Below are 16473 nucleotides of genomic sequence, written 5' to 3'. Positions count from 1 at the left end.
ATTTCCCAAAGCAGACTTATTTGGGTCAGTCTGAAAGACATCCACCCCACCTCTAAAAAATAAGTTCATACAACAAAAGGGTGTTCACTTGCTTTTATTGAAAACAAAACTCTTCAGCTGCGAGCAGCTCCTGGTGCAGGCTTTTACTTCGCTGTGACCAGTGTTCTGTTGATCTGATATTAAATGTAAAAGTGTGCATCTGTAGGACACTCTGGAAGATAAACTCCTGAAAAGCAAGGGTGCCAAGTTTTGTAAATATAACTGCACCCTCTGTCCTATCTGGCTGATTGAGCTCCATTGAGTGCTTGTGCCTGTGAGGAGCTGAGCTGGGCAGAAGTCTCACACCACAGATTCCTTTTTCACATCTTGTCACTGCATGAAGTGTATGGTCAAGCCCGAGAGCCAATCTGTAGGGACTAGGATGTGGCAAAAAGGAGTACTGAGAATTAAGTTTTGCATAACCAAGTGCAAAATAGTGACAGCATTTACTGCTAAAAAGCAGAGTCTCAGCGTAGCCCCGTAACCAGCACAGCAACGACGCTCAGGAGTGTTTTCATGCAGAAGGTTTGCACGTTACAACCATGCTTGTTTCTGACAGTGTCCTGAGATCCAGTTTCTGCCATCATGAAAGTGTTTTCTTGCATATTGTCTGCATTTAACACGTAGAGAAATAGCACAGTGACTCTGAAAACCACTCTGGTGCTGCAGGATGTCCTGTGGTGTTTCTGCACTGGAATCATGGCATTTCTGAGGCAGAGCACGTTGTTCCTACCCCAGCAGCTAAAACCTCTTCCGAGGTAACATCTTTGGTTGCAAACTTTAAATACCATCAAGCTGTGAGGTAACACATCCATCTCTGACACAGCAAATGCTTAAAATACCTCAGTGAGGATCCAGGAACACACAGGTCTCATCAGGCAGAGCCCTTGAACTAGAAACTCTAGAGGTGGAGATACAGGTCGAGGATTTACTGTTTAGAGCTTTCCCATACTGCTCTCATCTTTGACAGCCATGTCCCACGGTGGCTCAGACAGTGAAAGGCTACAGGAAGCCAGGGCTCCAAGCACCAGGTCTGCTGTAAAACCCCTCTATGCTTCTTCCCATGCACTTTGCCCTGTGTGTCCACACCTCCAGGCCAGGGCTTGGGCTCAAGCAGGTGCTTCCCTTTGAATACCAGCTCTCTTCTCATCACTCCTGTCTTCTCCCAGCACCTCAGAATTATCTTTCTGTCTACTTGCAAATACATTTGTGGAAGGGGCAGAGGAACCTTAACTTTGTGCTTTGAACGTGTGAATTGACAACTCCTTAAAGTAAAATCCCTCACAATTAATAATGACACACGCCTTGCTCTGTTCCCTGGCTAAACATTATTAAAAGTAAATAGCTTGTTTTTTTGCTGCCCACCAGGCATTCAGACTCTGACTTTTCCCCTTCTAGAGGAGAGTGCTTTTCCACATCCATGAGGCTGCTGCAGTGGTAAAGTGAGCTCCCTTGTGCTTCCCTGCAGCATTTGCAATTGTCAAGCCTTTGATACGGTGGACTTGCTGCCTGTCCCGTCCCTGTCCTCCCCTGGAGCCAGGTATTGGGTTGGTCTCCATACTTTCTCCACCCCACCTCCTCCTCTCTTCTTTATTTCCTGTCAGCGCACAATTTTAAAAGGACTGTAAGAACAGCCCCCCCTTGAGAGCTCCTTGCTTCCCACACCACGGTGTCTGCTCTGTGAGATGCTGGTGTTACAGCTACAACTCCCCTGGGACTTCTGTTTATCACGTTATAAAATACAAAGTTGCAAAAAGAGTTAAAGCAGAAGCTGAAAACCATCAGAGCTTAGCTCTTAATGTTATCCAGCACCATTTCCAAAGGGTCAAAACATCTTTTAAGGTTGCTGAGGTGTTAAGGCTGCTGCTTTGAAGGCAGCTGGCAGGGCAGCACTGTGGCCTCTACAGGGGCCAAGGGGTGGCACCAAGGCAACAGCACCCCTTGAGTGGTTTGGGGTCCTTGATGCCGCCCTGCAGTGGGGCAGGGTGGGAGGAAGAAGCTCTCCTTCAGCACAGCTTCCTCTTTCAAGGGGTTTTGGTTTGGGTTTGCCTGGCCAGGCAGATCCAGCACAGCCCGAGGTCTGTTTCTGAGGCTGCAGTGCCTGGTCCTGCAATGCTCTGGCTCTCAGGCAAGTGGGACAGGCACAGGGTCAGCACTGCCCAGCAGTCCCACCTGCCTCTCCCCAGTCCGTCCTGCGCCGTGCTTGTTCCTGTGCAGTTGAGCTTACAGCAGAGGCTGAGCAAGGAGCAACTGCTACAACGAGAGGTGAGGATACCTGTCATAAGATGAACAGTGTGTTTGCAGCACTTCCTACCCTACCCGACTTGGTACATCGTTCAGGGAAGAACTCTTCAAATCTTGCCTGTCACCTGGCACAACTGCTTTACCCACCAGTAAATCACCACCGCAGACTCCTGAGTTGGGAATGAAACAAAGTCATTGTTCACGTTTCACATTTAAGAAAAAACTGTGGTTCATTAAAACAGTTTTAATGAAAAAATAAAGTTCTGAATTAAACTATAATTATACATGGCTGAAAGTGATGAACTAAACCAACGGAGATGTTACGGTTTTTCTCTCTGCTGATATTGTAACGTGCTGGACTTGTCAGACACCATCTATTGGGATAGATCTGAAAAGGTAACAGAACAAGAGTCAGTCACATTGATTAGTATCAACCTCTGTGAAAAAGAGCCAGTTCGCTTGGCAGCTTGCCATTTCTCCCATAAAGCTTGTGGAATGCCTGCCCCGAGTCCAGCTGAACTTCAGACATGCTGCAAACACAGAGGTGCCAGTTCTCCAAGCAGGTCCAACCCTTGTGCAGCTTGCGACCGGGATCTTCCAAAGCCTGTTTGCAGTGAAATGGCAGCATTTGAGAACTTTGGTTATTTTTCTGGCTGCAAAGAACAGTCAGGCAGCCGGCAAGGGCGAGTCTTTGGCAAACTCCTCGATGGTTACACGTAGCTTCTGGAAGGCAGATACCATGGTCATGGTCTTCAGGTTTTACAGAAGCTGGAGCTGGTTTTCAGAATCCAGAGTCAGTTGTTGCAGCTTGGTGGAACTGGATTTTCATGAAAAAGCAGGACAGAAGAACCATTGATGGTGCAGCTCTGCCATCCGGCCCCGGGCCAGCAGACCTTGCACGTCCCTGCAGCGCAGCCCCAGGGCACTACAGTGCTGGACTGTCTACAGAGCTTTGGCAGCCCCATGTCAGATGTCTGAAGGACGGTACCCTACTCTGTACTGGAAAGACCTTTGGCCATCACCAGGACACACCATCTCCTGATGAGCCAGTGTGTGGATAAGGCGCTGGTCTGACACGGTGCATCTGCAGCTCATCTTGCCTCGGCCACAGTACCAGGCAGCAACTCCCCTGCCAGGCTGGACACAGCACACGGCATTTCTCAGGCAGGAACTCCCCTGCCAGGCTGGACACAGCACATGGCATTTCTCAGGCAGTGTCAGGAAAACACCTTGAAACATTAACCGATTTGTGCACCATGCGCAGCTTGCTGTGGGCATCAAGGGACAGTGCTGCTGTCTCAGTGGCTTTGCACAGAAGCCTCAATTCCCTGTCACGTTTCTGAACAGATTTCCGTTGGGCTGAGGCCAAGGAAGTCCTGTCGAGGGACTGCAGCGCTGGTGGGGGTCTCAGCACTCTCCTGTCCTCTCCCACAGCAGATGGATCTCCGTTACACCTCATGTTGCCAGCTGCACAGCCTGCATTTGCTTTTATCTGTATAATTTGCTACCATTAGGTTAAAGATTCCAATTACAAATCCAGTCTCAAAAAACAAACAGCAAAAACAAAAGTGAACTTAGCTGTAGTACTCAGCTGCAAGTGATCAAGTCCCAAACCAAACCTGCCAGGTTCTATGTTCATGTGGCCCCTTTGACAGTCCACGTTCGAATTCTGGGCTGAGAAAAGGGGGAGTCATCGTCTTCTTACAACAGCACCTTAAGAGTTTAACGAAGGGCCAGGAAACAGAGCAAGGGGTATCCCCCCCACACACACATTTGAGCCGATCATGCAAAACACAGTCACAAAAAAATCACTGTAAGAGACCTTCTAAGCAGAAATACGATGTCACTCGTCCCCAGTGCTGCCTGTCCAGAAAAGGGCTGCTCTCTCCTCATGTGCACCGGCCCCTCAGCACAGGAGGACATCTCATTTTCACTCCAACGATGCCAAATCACACAAGTCCCCTCCTGCCTGGGCCCGCTGGAGAGGACACAGGTCGGTGCACGACGACTCTCCTATGGGGCCTTAGAATATCCGAGATTGATATATAGGGACAAATGGGCAGGTATAATATTACACTGAAAGTAAAACACAGGGCCATGTACTTTTCAGACTCTTCACACAGATTCCCTTCTCCTCCCTGCTCTTTGGAGGAGGAGGAGTTTCCTAGCACAGAGAAGGTTTGCAGTTTCCCAGTGGGATGAGAAAACATAAATGGCAAAGGTACTGTACATTCCCCAGGCATCACCCAGTCCATGGCTGTAACCGGACAAAACCACACTGAACCCAGGGAGCTTGCTCTGTCCCTCGGGCTGATTGGTGTCGAGCAGCAGCTTTGACCGGCCACCTCTTCCAGCGCCGGCTGCCCGGGACCGGGCGATTCCTTGTCCCTGTGGCCGGGGCCGGCCGGGCAGCCCCAGGAGCGGCTCTCGCGGCCCCGGCCAGCTCCTGCCCGCGCCGGGCTCAGCACACGCCGCCCTCCTCTAGTCCAGGAAGCGCCTGCGTGAGCCCGTCCGGGAGCGGTTCGAGCGGCGAATGTCAAACTTGGAGTCCCGGCACTTCTGGCAAATGTAGACCTCTGGGACGTTGGACTTGCGGATTTTGGCGCAGGAGAGGTGGATCCAGGTGTGGCACTCGTTGCACTCGATCATCGGCCGCCCGGCAAAAGGCTTCATGCAGAAACAAGTGACCAGGTCCCAGGAGTCATCATCTGCAAACAGGAACAGAGGGTTTGTAACAGCCCTCAACCCCCGGGGAATTTACTCTTCTTTTGTGCTGAATTAACTATCTGGGTTTCAGAGGCAGGCACTTTGCTGATTGTTCCAGGTCTCTCTTGCATAAGAGACTCTTGGCAGTACAAGGGAGGCTGTAACCCAGGAGAGGAGAACCTCTGCTTCTCCCGGCTTCTATAAGGTGGCAGCTTGTCACTCGGTTTACTGCAAAAGCAGCCAACCTGCCCTCCCCTTCCCCTCAGAGGCCCAACCGCTACTTAACTCTGCTCAGCGTCACCCTGAAGCTACAGGTAAAGTATCAAAGAGCTGAGCAACCCAGCTAATGCTCCCCCAGCAGCCAGGCCACCTACCCGAGTCCACCATGATATCCTCATCGTCGCCCGTGCCATCCTCATCACGGAAGACGACCTGCTTGCCCTGCCGAATGACCGTGCGCTTGCCCACGCTCTGGATCTCCACCGCCTGCTCGGCTGCCACGGCGGGGTACGAGACGCTGGAGGGGGTGTCGGAGTCCCAGGCCGAGCAGTGCTCGGTCGCAGACTGGGGGTCACCCTCGGACGAGGGGCTCATTGGCGTCTCTACGTAAGAGTCCTCCGCCTCCAGCTCCAGCAGCTTCTCCTCGTAGTCCTCCTCTGTAGATGCCTCCGTTTCCCTCCTCTTCAGCTTTTTCTTCTTCCTGATCTTATCGATTTGCTTTCTCTCTGGCAGGAAGTTGCCGGGCTTTGCCCGCTGGAACAGGGAACCGTACGGCTTCGCCCGCTTAAGCTGACTGAAGTTCTTTCTGCTCTTGGCGGGCAGGGAGACGGAAGAGGGGATGTCATTGAAGCGGGGGTCCCAGCTATCGCTGTCGATCGTGCCGCCGGTGCTGTTGGGAGGGCTGGGGCTGTTCCGCAGCGGCGTTTCCTGCAAGGCGTCGGGCAGGCGGATGAAGCGTTACCTCGGAGCCCGGCGAGCAGCGCCGAGGCTGCGCCCCGGCCCCGGCCCATCCGGGCGCGTTCAGGCTCCCGCTGTCCCCGCGCCGCGCAGAGACCTCTCGTCGGGCCGGGACGCTCTGACTGGGCCCCGGGGAGGCCGTGGGAGCGGTTCCAGGGCCCTTCCCCTCCCCCTCCCCGCCCAGGCAGCCGGGGCCCGCCGCCCAGAGCCCTCCCAGCGCCAGCGGGCCCCCCTTTTGTCTGGGGTACACGGCCCGCGCGCAGCCGCCCCTCGCCGCGGCCCGTCTCGCGAAGGAGCCCGGCGGAGGCTGCGGCCGCCTCCCGGTGCCCCGCGGCTCCTCACCTCTTGCGGGTAGGGGATGTAGCCGGCGTAGGCCAGGACGAAGGTGCAGAACTTGTTGAAGTCTTCCACGGTGCGGTGTCGCCGGGAGGCGGGGGAGAAGTCCTGCGGAAGACGGGCAGCGGGTGAGCGGCCGCGGGGCCGGGCAGGGCCGGGGGGAGGCGCCGCCGCCGCTCCCCGCAGCCGCGCCCCGCCCGCGCCGCTCCCGCGCCGCGCCACCCCCACCCCCGCGCCGGCCGGAGCGGGACAGCGCCGCCGCCATCCCCCTGCCCGAGCGCACCCCGCGCCCCCCGGTACCGGACCCTCGGCGGGGCCGTCCCCCGCGACAAGACACGGCGGGGCGCGCCGCCGCCATTCCTCGCCTCAGCCTTCCGCGCTCGGGCGGCACAAGATGGATCCGTCCCCACGGCGGACGGCGGGGAGCGGACACCGGGCACCGGTAGCTGGGCGGACCGGGCCAGGCCGGGCCGGGCCGGGCCGGGCCGCACCGGGACATGTCTCCTCCCCCCCCCCCCCGCGAGCCCCTCCAACCCCCCGGGGCCCCGGCTCACCTCCGGGACGAACGGGGAGGCGCAGGAGTCAGAGTCCATGTCCCGGCGCGGGAGGCGGAGGCGGAGCCGGGGCGGCAGCAGCGGCGGCGGCAGCGCCGACACCCGCGAACCGCTCGGTACCGGCGGGAGGCGGCGAAGGGGCGGCCGCCCGCGCGGGGACCGCCGGGAACGGTAGTCTTCCCGCGCTAGGAGTGCTGGGAGCTGTAGTCCTCCCGCGCGGGGACCGCCGGGAATCGTAGTCCGGGCATGCGCAGGGGCGGCCGCCGGGGCTGCCGGGAGCGGCGGGCGGGGCGGGGCGGGGCGGGGCGGGGCCCGGGCGGGCGGCGGCGCTCAGGGCGGCGGGGAGCGGCGCGCGACGAGCGGAGCGGAGCGGGACGGGACGGGACGGTGAGTGGAGCGGGAACGGCGCGGCGGGGCGGGGCGGGGCGGCGGGCGCGGGAGGGGGCCGGTCCTCGGTTTATGGCGGCACAGCGCCCGGCCGGGACGGGCAGCGCGGCCGCCTTTCGCCAGCCCGTGAGGCTCGACCCCCGAGGCCGCGCTGGGAGCTCGCTCCCGCCTCACCCCCTCCCCGCGCAGGCGCCCGGCGTTTCCGCAGCGTCCGAGCCCTCCGCGCTGCCGGCGGCCACAGCTGCCCGAGCCCTGCTGCCCTCAGGAGTTCGGCTGGGCCGGGGCCTCCCTGCGTCCGTCTCGTCCGCCGGCCCGGTCCCAGAGCGGGCCCTGAAGCGCCAGCCCTGGGTTTAGAGACCTGTTCCCTCTGCTCCCGCCTCGCTGCAGCTGAGGGCAGATTATTTCCTACCGGGAGGAATCCCGTTTGCCCGGGCGTGTCCTGCCGCCTGTTACATGGTTTGCGCAGGGCCCCTGTTTCTGAAGAGGCTCAATAACCCGCGAGTTTAGTGAAGAAGAATTTGTTTTACTGGGGCTGTTTCCTTGGCAGCCTGGCAGGGCACCAGCCATGGCTCCTTTGGCCAACGCGCTGCTGGTCTCTGACTTTGTGTGGCTGAGCCTTCAGCCATGGCCGGCAGCGCAGAGCCGGAGCTCGGGGACAGAGCCTCCTGGGAACATCCCTCAGCATTTCACTTCTGAGGAACACCCTGCTGTCCCCCTCAAACAGCCGTGAGGGCAGCTTCTGTGGGCACCTGATGAAGCCCGTGGGGCTTGGGCACAATATTCCTGGAGCTATCAGGTTTCCAAGTGCTGCCCAGCTCTTAATCCTGGGAAACTTCCACACGGGCTCCTTCAGAATATAATTAGCCTGAGCAGGGATGGCTGCTGGCAGCGCCAGCACGTTATGCAACGGCTGCTGCTCCGTGACGGGGGAAGGAGGATGTTTTAGAAAGCTGTTTAGTTTATCACGCTTCCCAGCCAGGGGACGTTTTTCTCTCTGCCAATCCACCTTTTTCATTGCCTTTTCATTCCCTGCCCTGGGCGCAGCTCTCGGAGCTCTGTGTGACAGAGCGTGTGTGTGTTCTCCCGCAGGCGCAGCATGGCAGCGAGCACTGGCGGCAGCGGGACGGCGGCAGCGGCGGCGGAGCCGGCGCACGCGGTGTCTCTGCTGCGGGGGCTGAGCGCGCTGCGGGCCGAGCGCAGCCTGCTCGACGTGACGGTGGTGGCGGGCGGCCGGGAGTTCGGGGCGCACCGCGCCGTCCTGGCCGCTGCCTCTGGCTACTTCCGCGCCATGTTCGGCGGCGCGCTGCGGGAGGCGCGGGCCGAGCGCGTGCGGCTGCACGGCGTGGAGCCCGAGTGCCTGGCGCGCCTCCTCGACTTCGCCTACACCGGCCGCGTGGGCGGGCTGGGCCCCGACATCGCCGAGCGCCTGCTGCGTGCCGCCGACCTGCTGCAGTTCCCCGCCGTCAAGGAGGCCTGCGGCGCCTGGCTGGCGCGCCAGCTGGAGCCCGCCAACGCCCTGGACATGCAGGACTTCGCTGAGGCCTTTGCCTGCCCGGCGCTGGCGGACGCTGCCCACCGCTTCATCCTGCGGCACGTGGGCGAGCTGGGCGCCCAGCTGGAGCGGCTGCCGCTGCCGCGCCTGCTCACCTACCTGCGGGACGACGGGCTCTGCATCCCCAAGGAGGAGGCCGCCTTCCAGCTGGCGCTGCGCTGGGTGCGCGCCGACCCAGCCGCCCGCGCCCCGCTGCTGCCGCAGCTCCTGGCCCACGTCCGCCTGCCCTTCGTGCGCCGCTTCTACCTCCTGGCCTACGTGGAGAGCGAGCCGCTGGTGGCCCGCTGCCCGCCCTGCCTGCACCTCCTGCGCGAGGCGCGCGACTTCCAGGCCGCCCGCCTCGACCGCCACGACCGGGGACCCTGTGCCCGCATGCGGCCCCGGCCCTCCACCGGCCTGGCCGAGATCCTCGTCCTCGTGGGCGGCTGCGACCGCGACTGCGACGAGCTCGTCACCGTTGACTGCTACAACCCGCGCACGGGCCACTGGCGCTACCTGGCTGAGTTCCCCGAGCACCTGGGCGGGGGCTACAGCGTCGCCGCGCTGGGCAACGACATCTACGTCAGCGGTAAGGCGCGTGTGGCACGGGAGCACCGCGGCTGAGGTTTGCTCTGAATGCAGCTGGGTTCAGGCAGTAGGAATTAGCTTCTCGTGGGTTTGAAACTGTGCTTGGGCTCGATATGACAGGCATGGGGATTCTCGGAGTCAGTGCTGGATTTAGCAATGAGTTTTAATCCAGGAGGTATTTCATCATGACTAATGTTGCTGAGCACAGGGGACAGAGGTCTTGCACCCGGGGAGCTTTCTAACCACTGCCTCTAGAAGACAAGGGTGACTTGAGGAGGGGTTGAATTCCTGGCTGTGAAGGTGTTGGTTCAGAGCCCCATGTATCACAAGCCAAGCACGTGCTTGAGGCAGAGGTGTGTCAGAGCCCCCAAGTCCCTCAGCCAGTGCCTGTGAGTCACGGTACCTCCTCGAAGTCTGCTGGGGCTATAATTACTTCTGTCAAGGTGACACGGGTGTGTAAATTTGTCTGTTAATCTGCATGTAGATGCCTCCTTTGAACTACCTACCCATAGCTGGAGCAGCAGCCCTGTGGTGGCCGTAGCAAACCAAGACCTGGGAGCTGCAGCTCAGTTCACTCTGGGTGTGCGAGACGTGCTGACAGAGACTCAAAGGGCAGATGGACTGCCCACATGAACAGAAAATTCCTGTTCTCCAGTCATGAGCAGAAAATAAGGCTCTGCTTAAAGAGCAGAGTTGTAAAAATGACGGGCTGCCACACAACATGAATGGACACCCATGTGTCCCGTGGGAGCTTTCCAGAGCAATCCCAGGGCGGGTGTGGGGGCACTGGTACTGCTGAGACTGCTGTGCCTCGGGGAGGCCGCTGCCAGCCTCCTGTCATACTGCTTACTGTCAGCATTGGAGTGTGGGCAGGGAGGTTTCAGTGCGGCTGGGGGTAGTGCGAGCTTGGCAGCCAGGTGCTGGCGAGTGAGTGTTAGTCTCTGCTACATCACAGCAGTTTCTGGACAGCAGCAGAGCTGGCATTGAAAAAATGGGGAAGAAAATGGTTGTTTGGAAGGATGGAGGTAGTCAGACCTGAGAGACTCGTTCTGAGTTGTGGCTGAGTATTGACTAGGAGCAACACGGGAGAAACGCTTCCTGGCTTGCTGGGAAAGAAACAGTACAAAACTTCCACTCAAGTCTGCGCAGTGCACACTGCTCTGGCCCCCAGTACAGAGGTGTTTCCGGCCCTGGGAACCAGAATGGCAGTGGGCATTAGGAAAGTGTAGCTGGAAGACATGCAAAGCTCCTGGTGCCAAGCCCTCTCCTCTGTCACCCCATAATACTCCCTGTGGCGAAACCATGCGCTGAAACGGGGTGTGTTGTGCCGCAGGGGGATCGGACGGGTCGAGGCTGTACGACTGCGTCTGGAGGTACAACTCCAGCGTGAACGAATGGACTGAGGTGTCTCCCATGCTGAAAGCCAGAGAGTACCACAGCTCCACGGTCCTGGACGGGCTGCTGTACGTCATCGCCTCCGACAGCACGGAGCGCTACGACCACTCAGTGGACAGCTGGGAGGCTCTGCAGCCCATGCTGTACCCCATGGACAACTGCTCCACCACCTCCTGCCGTGGCAAGCTCTTCGCCATAGGCTCCCTGGCTGGCAAAGAGTCCATGGTTATGCAGTGCTATGACCCTGACAGTGACCTCTGGTCCCTGGTGAACTGTGGCCACCTGCCTCCCTGGTCCTTCGCCCCAAAGACCGTCACACTGAACGGGCTCATGTACTTCATCAGGTGAGCAGCGGGAGCCAGCCCAGGGAAGGGCTGTGGGTTTTGTGGGTGGCCATGGGTGAGCACTGCACTGAGAGAGCCTGGCAGTACTTCTGATGGTGCAGGGGGTCTGGAAACCATCACACCTTCTTGCTTTACTTATGTTGTATCCAGACCTCAAAGAAGTGCATGTAAATCGTATGAAAATTGTCTGTATGTGAGGCGTGGGCTGGGAGTCGCCAGGCACAGACCCGGCTGCAGTCGGCAGTGCTGCCAGCAATAGGCTGCTGGGTTTTCTTGGCTTCTGGTTCACCCCCTCCCTGTTACTATAAATAAGCGAGTAAGCATCAGGAGAACGTTAAACTGTAGCACTGGAGGGGACATCCTCCATCTGAGCAGAGATAAGAGCACTGAAGATGAAACGATTGGTCACTATTTTTAAGCGCCTTTCCAAGCTGGGACTTAATTACCCGTCTGAAGCTGTCCTGGCGGCGCAGATACCTCAGCTATCCACTGCATTAAAAATAAACTGGAAGGCATGCTAGCTGAAGCATTTCATCTTCTGCTGACTTTGAGCAAACATTGACTTCTCTGATGGCCTCCAGACACTTTTTTTTTTTTACTCCCCCCTTGGCTTTCACAAAGCAGCAGCTTCTGCCCAAGACCCTGTCTTGGATTCCTCTGAGTCAGCCGAGCATCCTGGCTGCTGGCAGTTGTTTGCAGGCAGCAGCTGAGTCACCTGGCTTTCAGTAAATACTGACAGGGCTGTTTGGCTGCTTGTCACAATCTGATTCATTTTTCTTACCCATTTTAAAACATTGATGATTGTTGTGTGAGGAATTCTGATAATCTGTGCACCTGTAGGTGTTAGTGAAGAGGTTGTCGAGGTCAGGCTTTCCTCCCCTCACTCCATGTGCTGCACGTGGGCCACTGCTCCATACAACGCTGTAAGATAGTCTTTGGAGGACAGAGGGATAGGCTACAAATACAAGTGGCAAACTCGGTTCTGGGTTAGTTTTAAGTAGCTCAGACTAAAGCCTTGACTGACAATCCCATCTAGTGGCACTTGTTTTGTAGCTATAAATATGACATAGCAGCAAGGCTCAGGGCTTCAGCTGCCTCCTTAGAGCTGACCCTGGGACAGGAGATGAGGTCCTGTCGCCAGTGCCTTCAACAACATGCTGAGAGCTTTGCCCCTCGTTTACCTCCTGGTCTGTCAGGGTTTTCAGCTTCATGCTTTGCCTCGCTCATGGCTGTTAGTCAGGGGAAATGCTGTGAACAGCAGCAGCAATTCCAGGTGCAGCTGCTTTGGCAGCAGCACGTAGCTCCTAAGTGCTGTGACCCACAGGAGGTACCAGCTCTTGGTTCTCAGCAGTTCAGAGGAAGAAAGAGTGCAGCTCTGTGGGGCTCAGAGCACTCACCTCTGTGTGCCCATGTTAGAGGCGTTTCACTCAACTGAGTATCAGTTCAGTTCCAGGTACATCACAGAAGTGACTCAGATGAAAGATACTGTCTTTGAGATGTGTGTCGTGTGGTACCGTCAGAGCACAACCAGCACACGGCTCTGCCTTGCCACGGGCTTAGCAGGGGCACTCTGGGGTGTTGGTTTGCTAAAGAGACACTGCTGCTGTTTCTTTTCACTCGTTCCCCTGCTGGGATCCGTGTCGGCCATGGAGAGGAATGCCCTGTCAGCCACACAGCCGTGGCCCGTGCAAAGGCAGCGAAGTGTTCCTCATGGCCTTTTGAGCCCCTCTGTAACAGGAGTGTCTTGGAGGACTGGCAGTGCTCCTCCTCAGGCCCTGACCTCATCCTCTCTGCATTCCTCTGTCAGCCACTGCGGTGCAAACAGCCCTCACCTGTCGCTGTCGCCAAGAGTGGAGTGGGCGAGGGGCCTCTTGGGGATTACGCTGCCCCCACCAGCTCTCCTCACAGTGCTCTGGCCCATCTAAATTTGGTGAAAACCTCGAGCAGCAGGGACGCCGTTATCTGAAGCACACACAGTTTAAGCCTCTCCACAACAGCTGTAATTCTTCGTCTGGACGGCAGCTGGAGCACTTGTCACCAAAGCCAGGTCACTGCGAAACGCAGGCTTGCCCAAAGTCAGTCTGTAACACACCTGCCATACCTGCAGACTGAAATAAACAGACTAGATGGCCCGGAGTGCCCAGCCTGCCCTGGGGCTGCCCATCGCGGCTGGCCAGGACCCGCACCCTTGCACAGGAGCCCTTTGCTCTACAGTGTTTATTGTGGGATTGGAGCAAAAGTGCTCACGACAGCATTTCAGGCTGTTGAGCTGGAGCTTCACGAGGCAGGATCTTTCTAGAATGCAGAAGAGTAATTTTGTGTTCTCTCACACAGAGACGACTCAGCTGAAGTGGATGTTTACAATCCAGCGAAGAATGAGTGGGATAAAATCCCCGCCATGCTTCAGGTAGGACACAAACCAACTCACCAGGTGCCTCTTGGTGTTGGAAATCAGCGTAATGTACCTTTGGAAAGCCAGATGCTCTTTAGATTGTATGCCCTTGCACTAAAGTGTGTCACAGTCACCTAGAAGGGAAAACCCCAGACGAGGATCATGCAGCCAAGTGTTGTGCCCAGCACACAGGAGCTGGGAAGCGCCTGGGGCCCATTCTGAGCCCCATCCCAGAGAGCAGCTGCAGCAGAGGACCCAACATCTTTATCATCTCCCTCAGTGAACAAAGTCTCTCTAACGGTTGCATGTATTTTTTATTGTAGGTTCACGTTGGGGGGAGTGTGGCTGTGCTGGGTGGGAAGCTCTATGTGTCTGGTGGCTATGACAACACGTTCGAGCTGTCGGACGTGCTGGAAGCCTACGACCCCGAGACACGGACCTGGAGCGTGGTGGGCCGCCTCCCTGAGCCCATCTTCTGGCACGGCAGCGTCAGCATCTTCCGGCAGTTCATGCCAGAAACCGTGCAGGAGGACGAGGGCGTCACACTGGACAACACCATCAACTTGAACAGGCAGCACCAAGACCTTCACAACCAGAACCTTAATGAGCTTCGTTAGCAGAGGCGGGCGCTGCCCCCGGCTCAACACAACGTCACCCAGAACCAGTGTTGCTTTCAGAGGAGGCAGAGGCAAACCGGTGCTTGGAAACACACATACTGCTGGTAGAGTGAAAAGTGTGCGTGTTTGCAGTTCTGCTGTCCCACAACCCCTCTCAGGGTGGGAGAGGGAACCATCTGCCCAGAGGAGACGGAGACTCTGGGGAGGGCGACTGCATTTAATGTCACCACAGCTTGTGGCTTTTGGTCAGACACCTTTCATTGGGAGCTCCCTCACCCCATAATGCTTCATTTGACACCAAACTTCTTTCTTCAGCTTCTTTTTCAGGAGGGGTCTGGACCCCCATCTCTGTTTTGTGCCTCAGAGGGAGACAAACCTCTGGTGCCTCTCTCTCTCTGTGGTTAGAGGGCAAAAAGCCAAGAGCTGGAGGCCTGTGAGGGGTGAGAGGTTGATAAAGAGTGTAGCCTTCCTGCCCTGTCATCGTGGTCCTGGTTCCCACTCATGGTCTCAGGAGGAACAGAGGACTTGTAGCAGGGATCTTGCTGAGGATGGGTTGTGAGGCTTCACCTTTCCCGTCATCTGGACTTCAGTTCTTCATGTATTTTGTTGGGAGTTTTGAAGTTGCAGCATTTAAACTTGTGCAGGTATTTGTTCTCCAGCCCTTCCTGGCAGAGCACTTTTTCCTTCTAAGAAGATCTACCTTTATTTATCTTTGTTGCATTCTCACAGATAGTTTTACCCCTGAGCACCCCACTGCACCCTGCTGTAAGGGCGAGCAGCGAGTCATCTCCGAGCTGCAGCGAGGAGCGTGCTGGGGCTGCCGCTGTCCCTGCGGGCTGGTGGGGCACGGAAAGCTGCTGCCTGTGCCGAGTGCCACGTGCTGTTGGCTCTGCTGGGCCAGCACTGGCTTGGGCACAGGCCCCATTTTTTATTTCTTCACCATTTTCAAGGCACCAAGTTGGCGCTGAACTGCTTCAGGACAAAAAGCCTCACCGGGAAGCCTTGGTGAGGCCGGGGAAGCGCCAGCAGCCTGTCAATGCGCTGGTGCAGAAGTGCTCCAGAGCACAGTGCTCTGCAGGGAGGGGAGCAGGGGCCTTGTGCCTGTGGCTCCTCTGGTTTGCAGGACCTCTTGGGATCTGGGCATGGTGGAAGTGCCACCCAGGTGCTGTGGAAGTCTAGGCGTTAGCCAGAGGGGTGCAGATTGGAATGTAGATGCTTTAGAGGGTTTTTTTCTTGCTGTTTAGGTTTGGTATTTTTTTGGCTTGTATAAGATTTGCCTTTATCCTCGCCCAAGTGACCTACCCAGCTCAGGCTGCGTCTCCCCCGCCAGCCTGAGCGCAGGAGCAGCTGCCTGCGCGGTTCCCTGCTGCAGCGGTTCCTGAGCAAGCCAGCAGCCACAGCTCGTCAGGGCCCGCCTGGAGCATCCTCACAGCTCCATGGTGTGACACGGGCTGCTGCCTCAGCCGGATGCCTTCGCTTTTCCATCTTCTGCTTTTAACCAGTAGGGAGAAAAATGAACTGTAACTGAATTGAGAGACAGCGCAGCCCGTGAGCCTGCCTGCACGCCTCGGGTCGAGCCCCAGCCCCACCACCGGTTTGCCTGGGATGCTCGTTGTGCTGCGCAGCCGCAGCTGGGGACGCAGGTCCCGAGGCCTGGGCCCTTCACTGAGCCCAGAGCTCTGTCAGTGCCTTGCCAGCACTGGCGCGCAGGGGCCTCGTCCGGGGGCCTCAGCCTCGGCTCCGAACCCTCGCGGTGCTGCTGTGGGGCGCGGCGGGGCCCCCGGGCCTGGGACAGCTCCTGGGTCCCGGCAGCCACGGCCTCGTGGCCCCTGACAGAGCTGTATTTATTTTTTGTACAATTCATTGTGTTCAAATCTTGGAGGAGAGTTGGAATTCCATCCTTTGAAACAAAGGCCTTTTCCATTTACAGATTGTGTATTTTTATTCTCAGTTGGTTTCTAAGTGTACTTGCAGCAATCAAATTAAACCTGTCACAGAAACCTCGGTGGCTGCTGAGAGGAAGGGTCCTGGAGTCAGTTTCTCCTGCCCCGTTCCTCACCCAGTGCTTTTCCATCCTCAGGGTGAGGGGAAGAGGGGACAGGGCTGCAGGGCCTGGGGACCCTGGGTGATCCTCTCCCCGCCGAGACCACCCAGGAAATGGTGCTCAGCCTCACAGCACCCCTAGACCACGTTGTTTCAGAAAAATACAAACCCTCTGCCTGAAACCAGGAGCTCAGAGCATCCCCCAGCACCCTGAGGTAACACAGCACATTACCTCACGGGGGGAGAAGATACAGGTCATCCTGCCCCCTTATGCATGAAGACAGTCATGAGGAGAAGCTTGACAACACAAATAGAAACAAGGCACAAAGTGAACAGAGGA

The 16473-nt window shown here is 57.5% G+C and overlaps 2 protein-coding genes across 2 annotated transcripts; one reads left to right on the top strand and one right to left on the bottom strand.

Annotated features, from left to right (window-relative positions):
• Positions 1-87: 87 nt before the first annotated feature.
• PHF13 (PHD finger protein 13) lies at positions 88-6972 on the bottom strand. The gene is made up of 4 exons (XM_062012779.1): positions 6837-6972; positions 6289-6390; positions 5364-5916; positions 88-4991 (listed from the first exon to the last, which is right to left on the bottom strand). The coding sequence occupies exons 1-4, from the start codon at positions 6873-6875 to the stop codon at positions 4765-4767; spliced, it is 921 nt and encodes a 306-aa protein (XP_061868763.1). The 5' UTR covers positions 6876-6972; the 3' UTR covers positions 88-4764.
• Positions 6973-7181: 209 nt separating this feature from the next.
• KLHL21 (kelch like family member 21) lies at positions 7182-16090 on the top strand. The gene is made up of 5 exons (XM_062012999.1): positions 7182-7223; positions 8313-9343; positions 10676-11081; positions 13416-13488; positions 13797-16090. Exons 2-5 carry the CDS (start codon positions 8320-8322, stop codon positions 14088-14090), a joined length of 1797 nt encoding a protein of 598 aa, XP_061868983.1. The 5' UTR covers positions 7182-7223; positions 8313-8319; the 3' UTR covers positions 14091-16090.
• Positions 16091-16473: the final 383 nt, after the last annotated feature.

The sequence above is a fragment of the Colius striatus genome, chromosome 21 (genome assembly GCF_028858725.1).
Source record: "Colius striatus isolate bColStr4 chromosome 21, bColStr4.1.hap1, whole genome shotgun sequence".
NCBI lineage: Eukaryota > Metazoa > Chordata > Aves > Coliiformes > Coliidae > Colius > Colius striatus.
This window is presented reverse-complemented; position numbering and strand designations above follow the sequence as displayed.

Excerpts from the sequence above, each read along its gene's own strand:
- PHF13 (XM_062012779.1), bottom strand. The coding sequence starts at position 6,875 with ATGGACTCTGACTCCTGCGCCTCCCCGTTCGTCCCGGAG. Across the intron at positions 6,391-6,836 it reads CCTCCCCGTTCGTCCCGGAG|GACTTCTCCCCCGCCTCCCG; the intron begins GTGAGCCGGGGC and ends CGTCTTCCGCAG. Across the intron at positions 5,917-6,288 it reads ACATCCCCTACCCGCAAGAG|GAAACGCCGCTGCGGAACAG; the intron begins GTGAGGAGCCGC and ends GACGCCTTGCAG.
- KLHL21 (XM_062012999.1), top strand. The coding sequence starts at position 8,320 with ATGGCAGCGAGCACTGGCGGCAGCGGGACGGCGGCAGCGGCGGCGGAG. Across the intron at positions 11,082-13,415 it reads GGGCTCATGTACTTCATCAG|AGACGACTCAGCTGAAGTGG; the intron begins GTGAGCAGCGGG and ends TCTCTCACACAG. Across the intron at positions 13,489-13,796 it reads AAATCCCCGCCATGCTTCAG|GTTCACGTTGGGGGGAGTGT; the intron begins GTAGGACACAAA and ends TTTTTATTGTAG.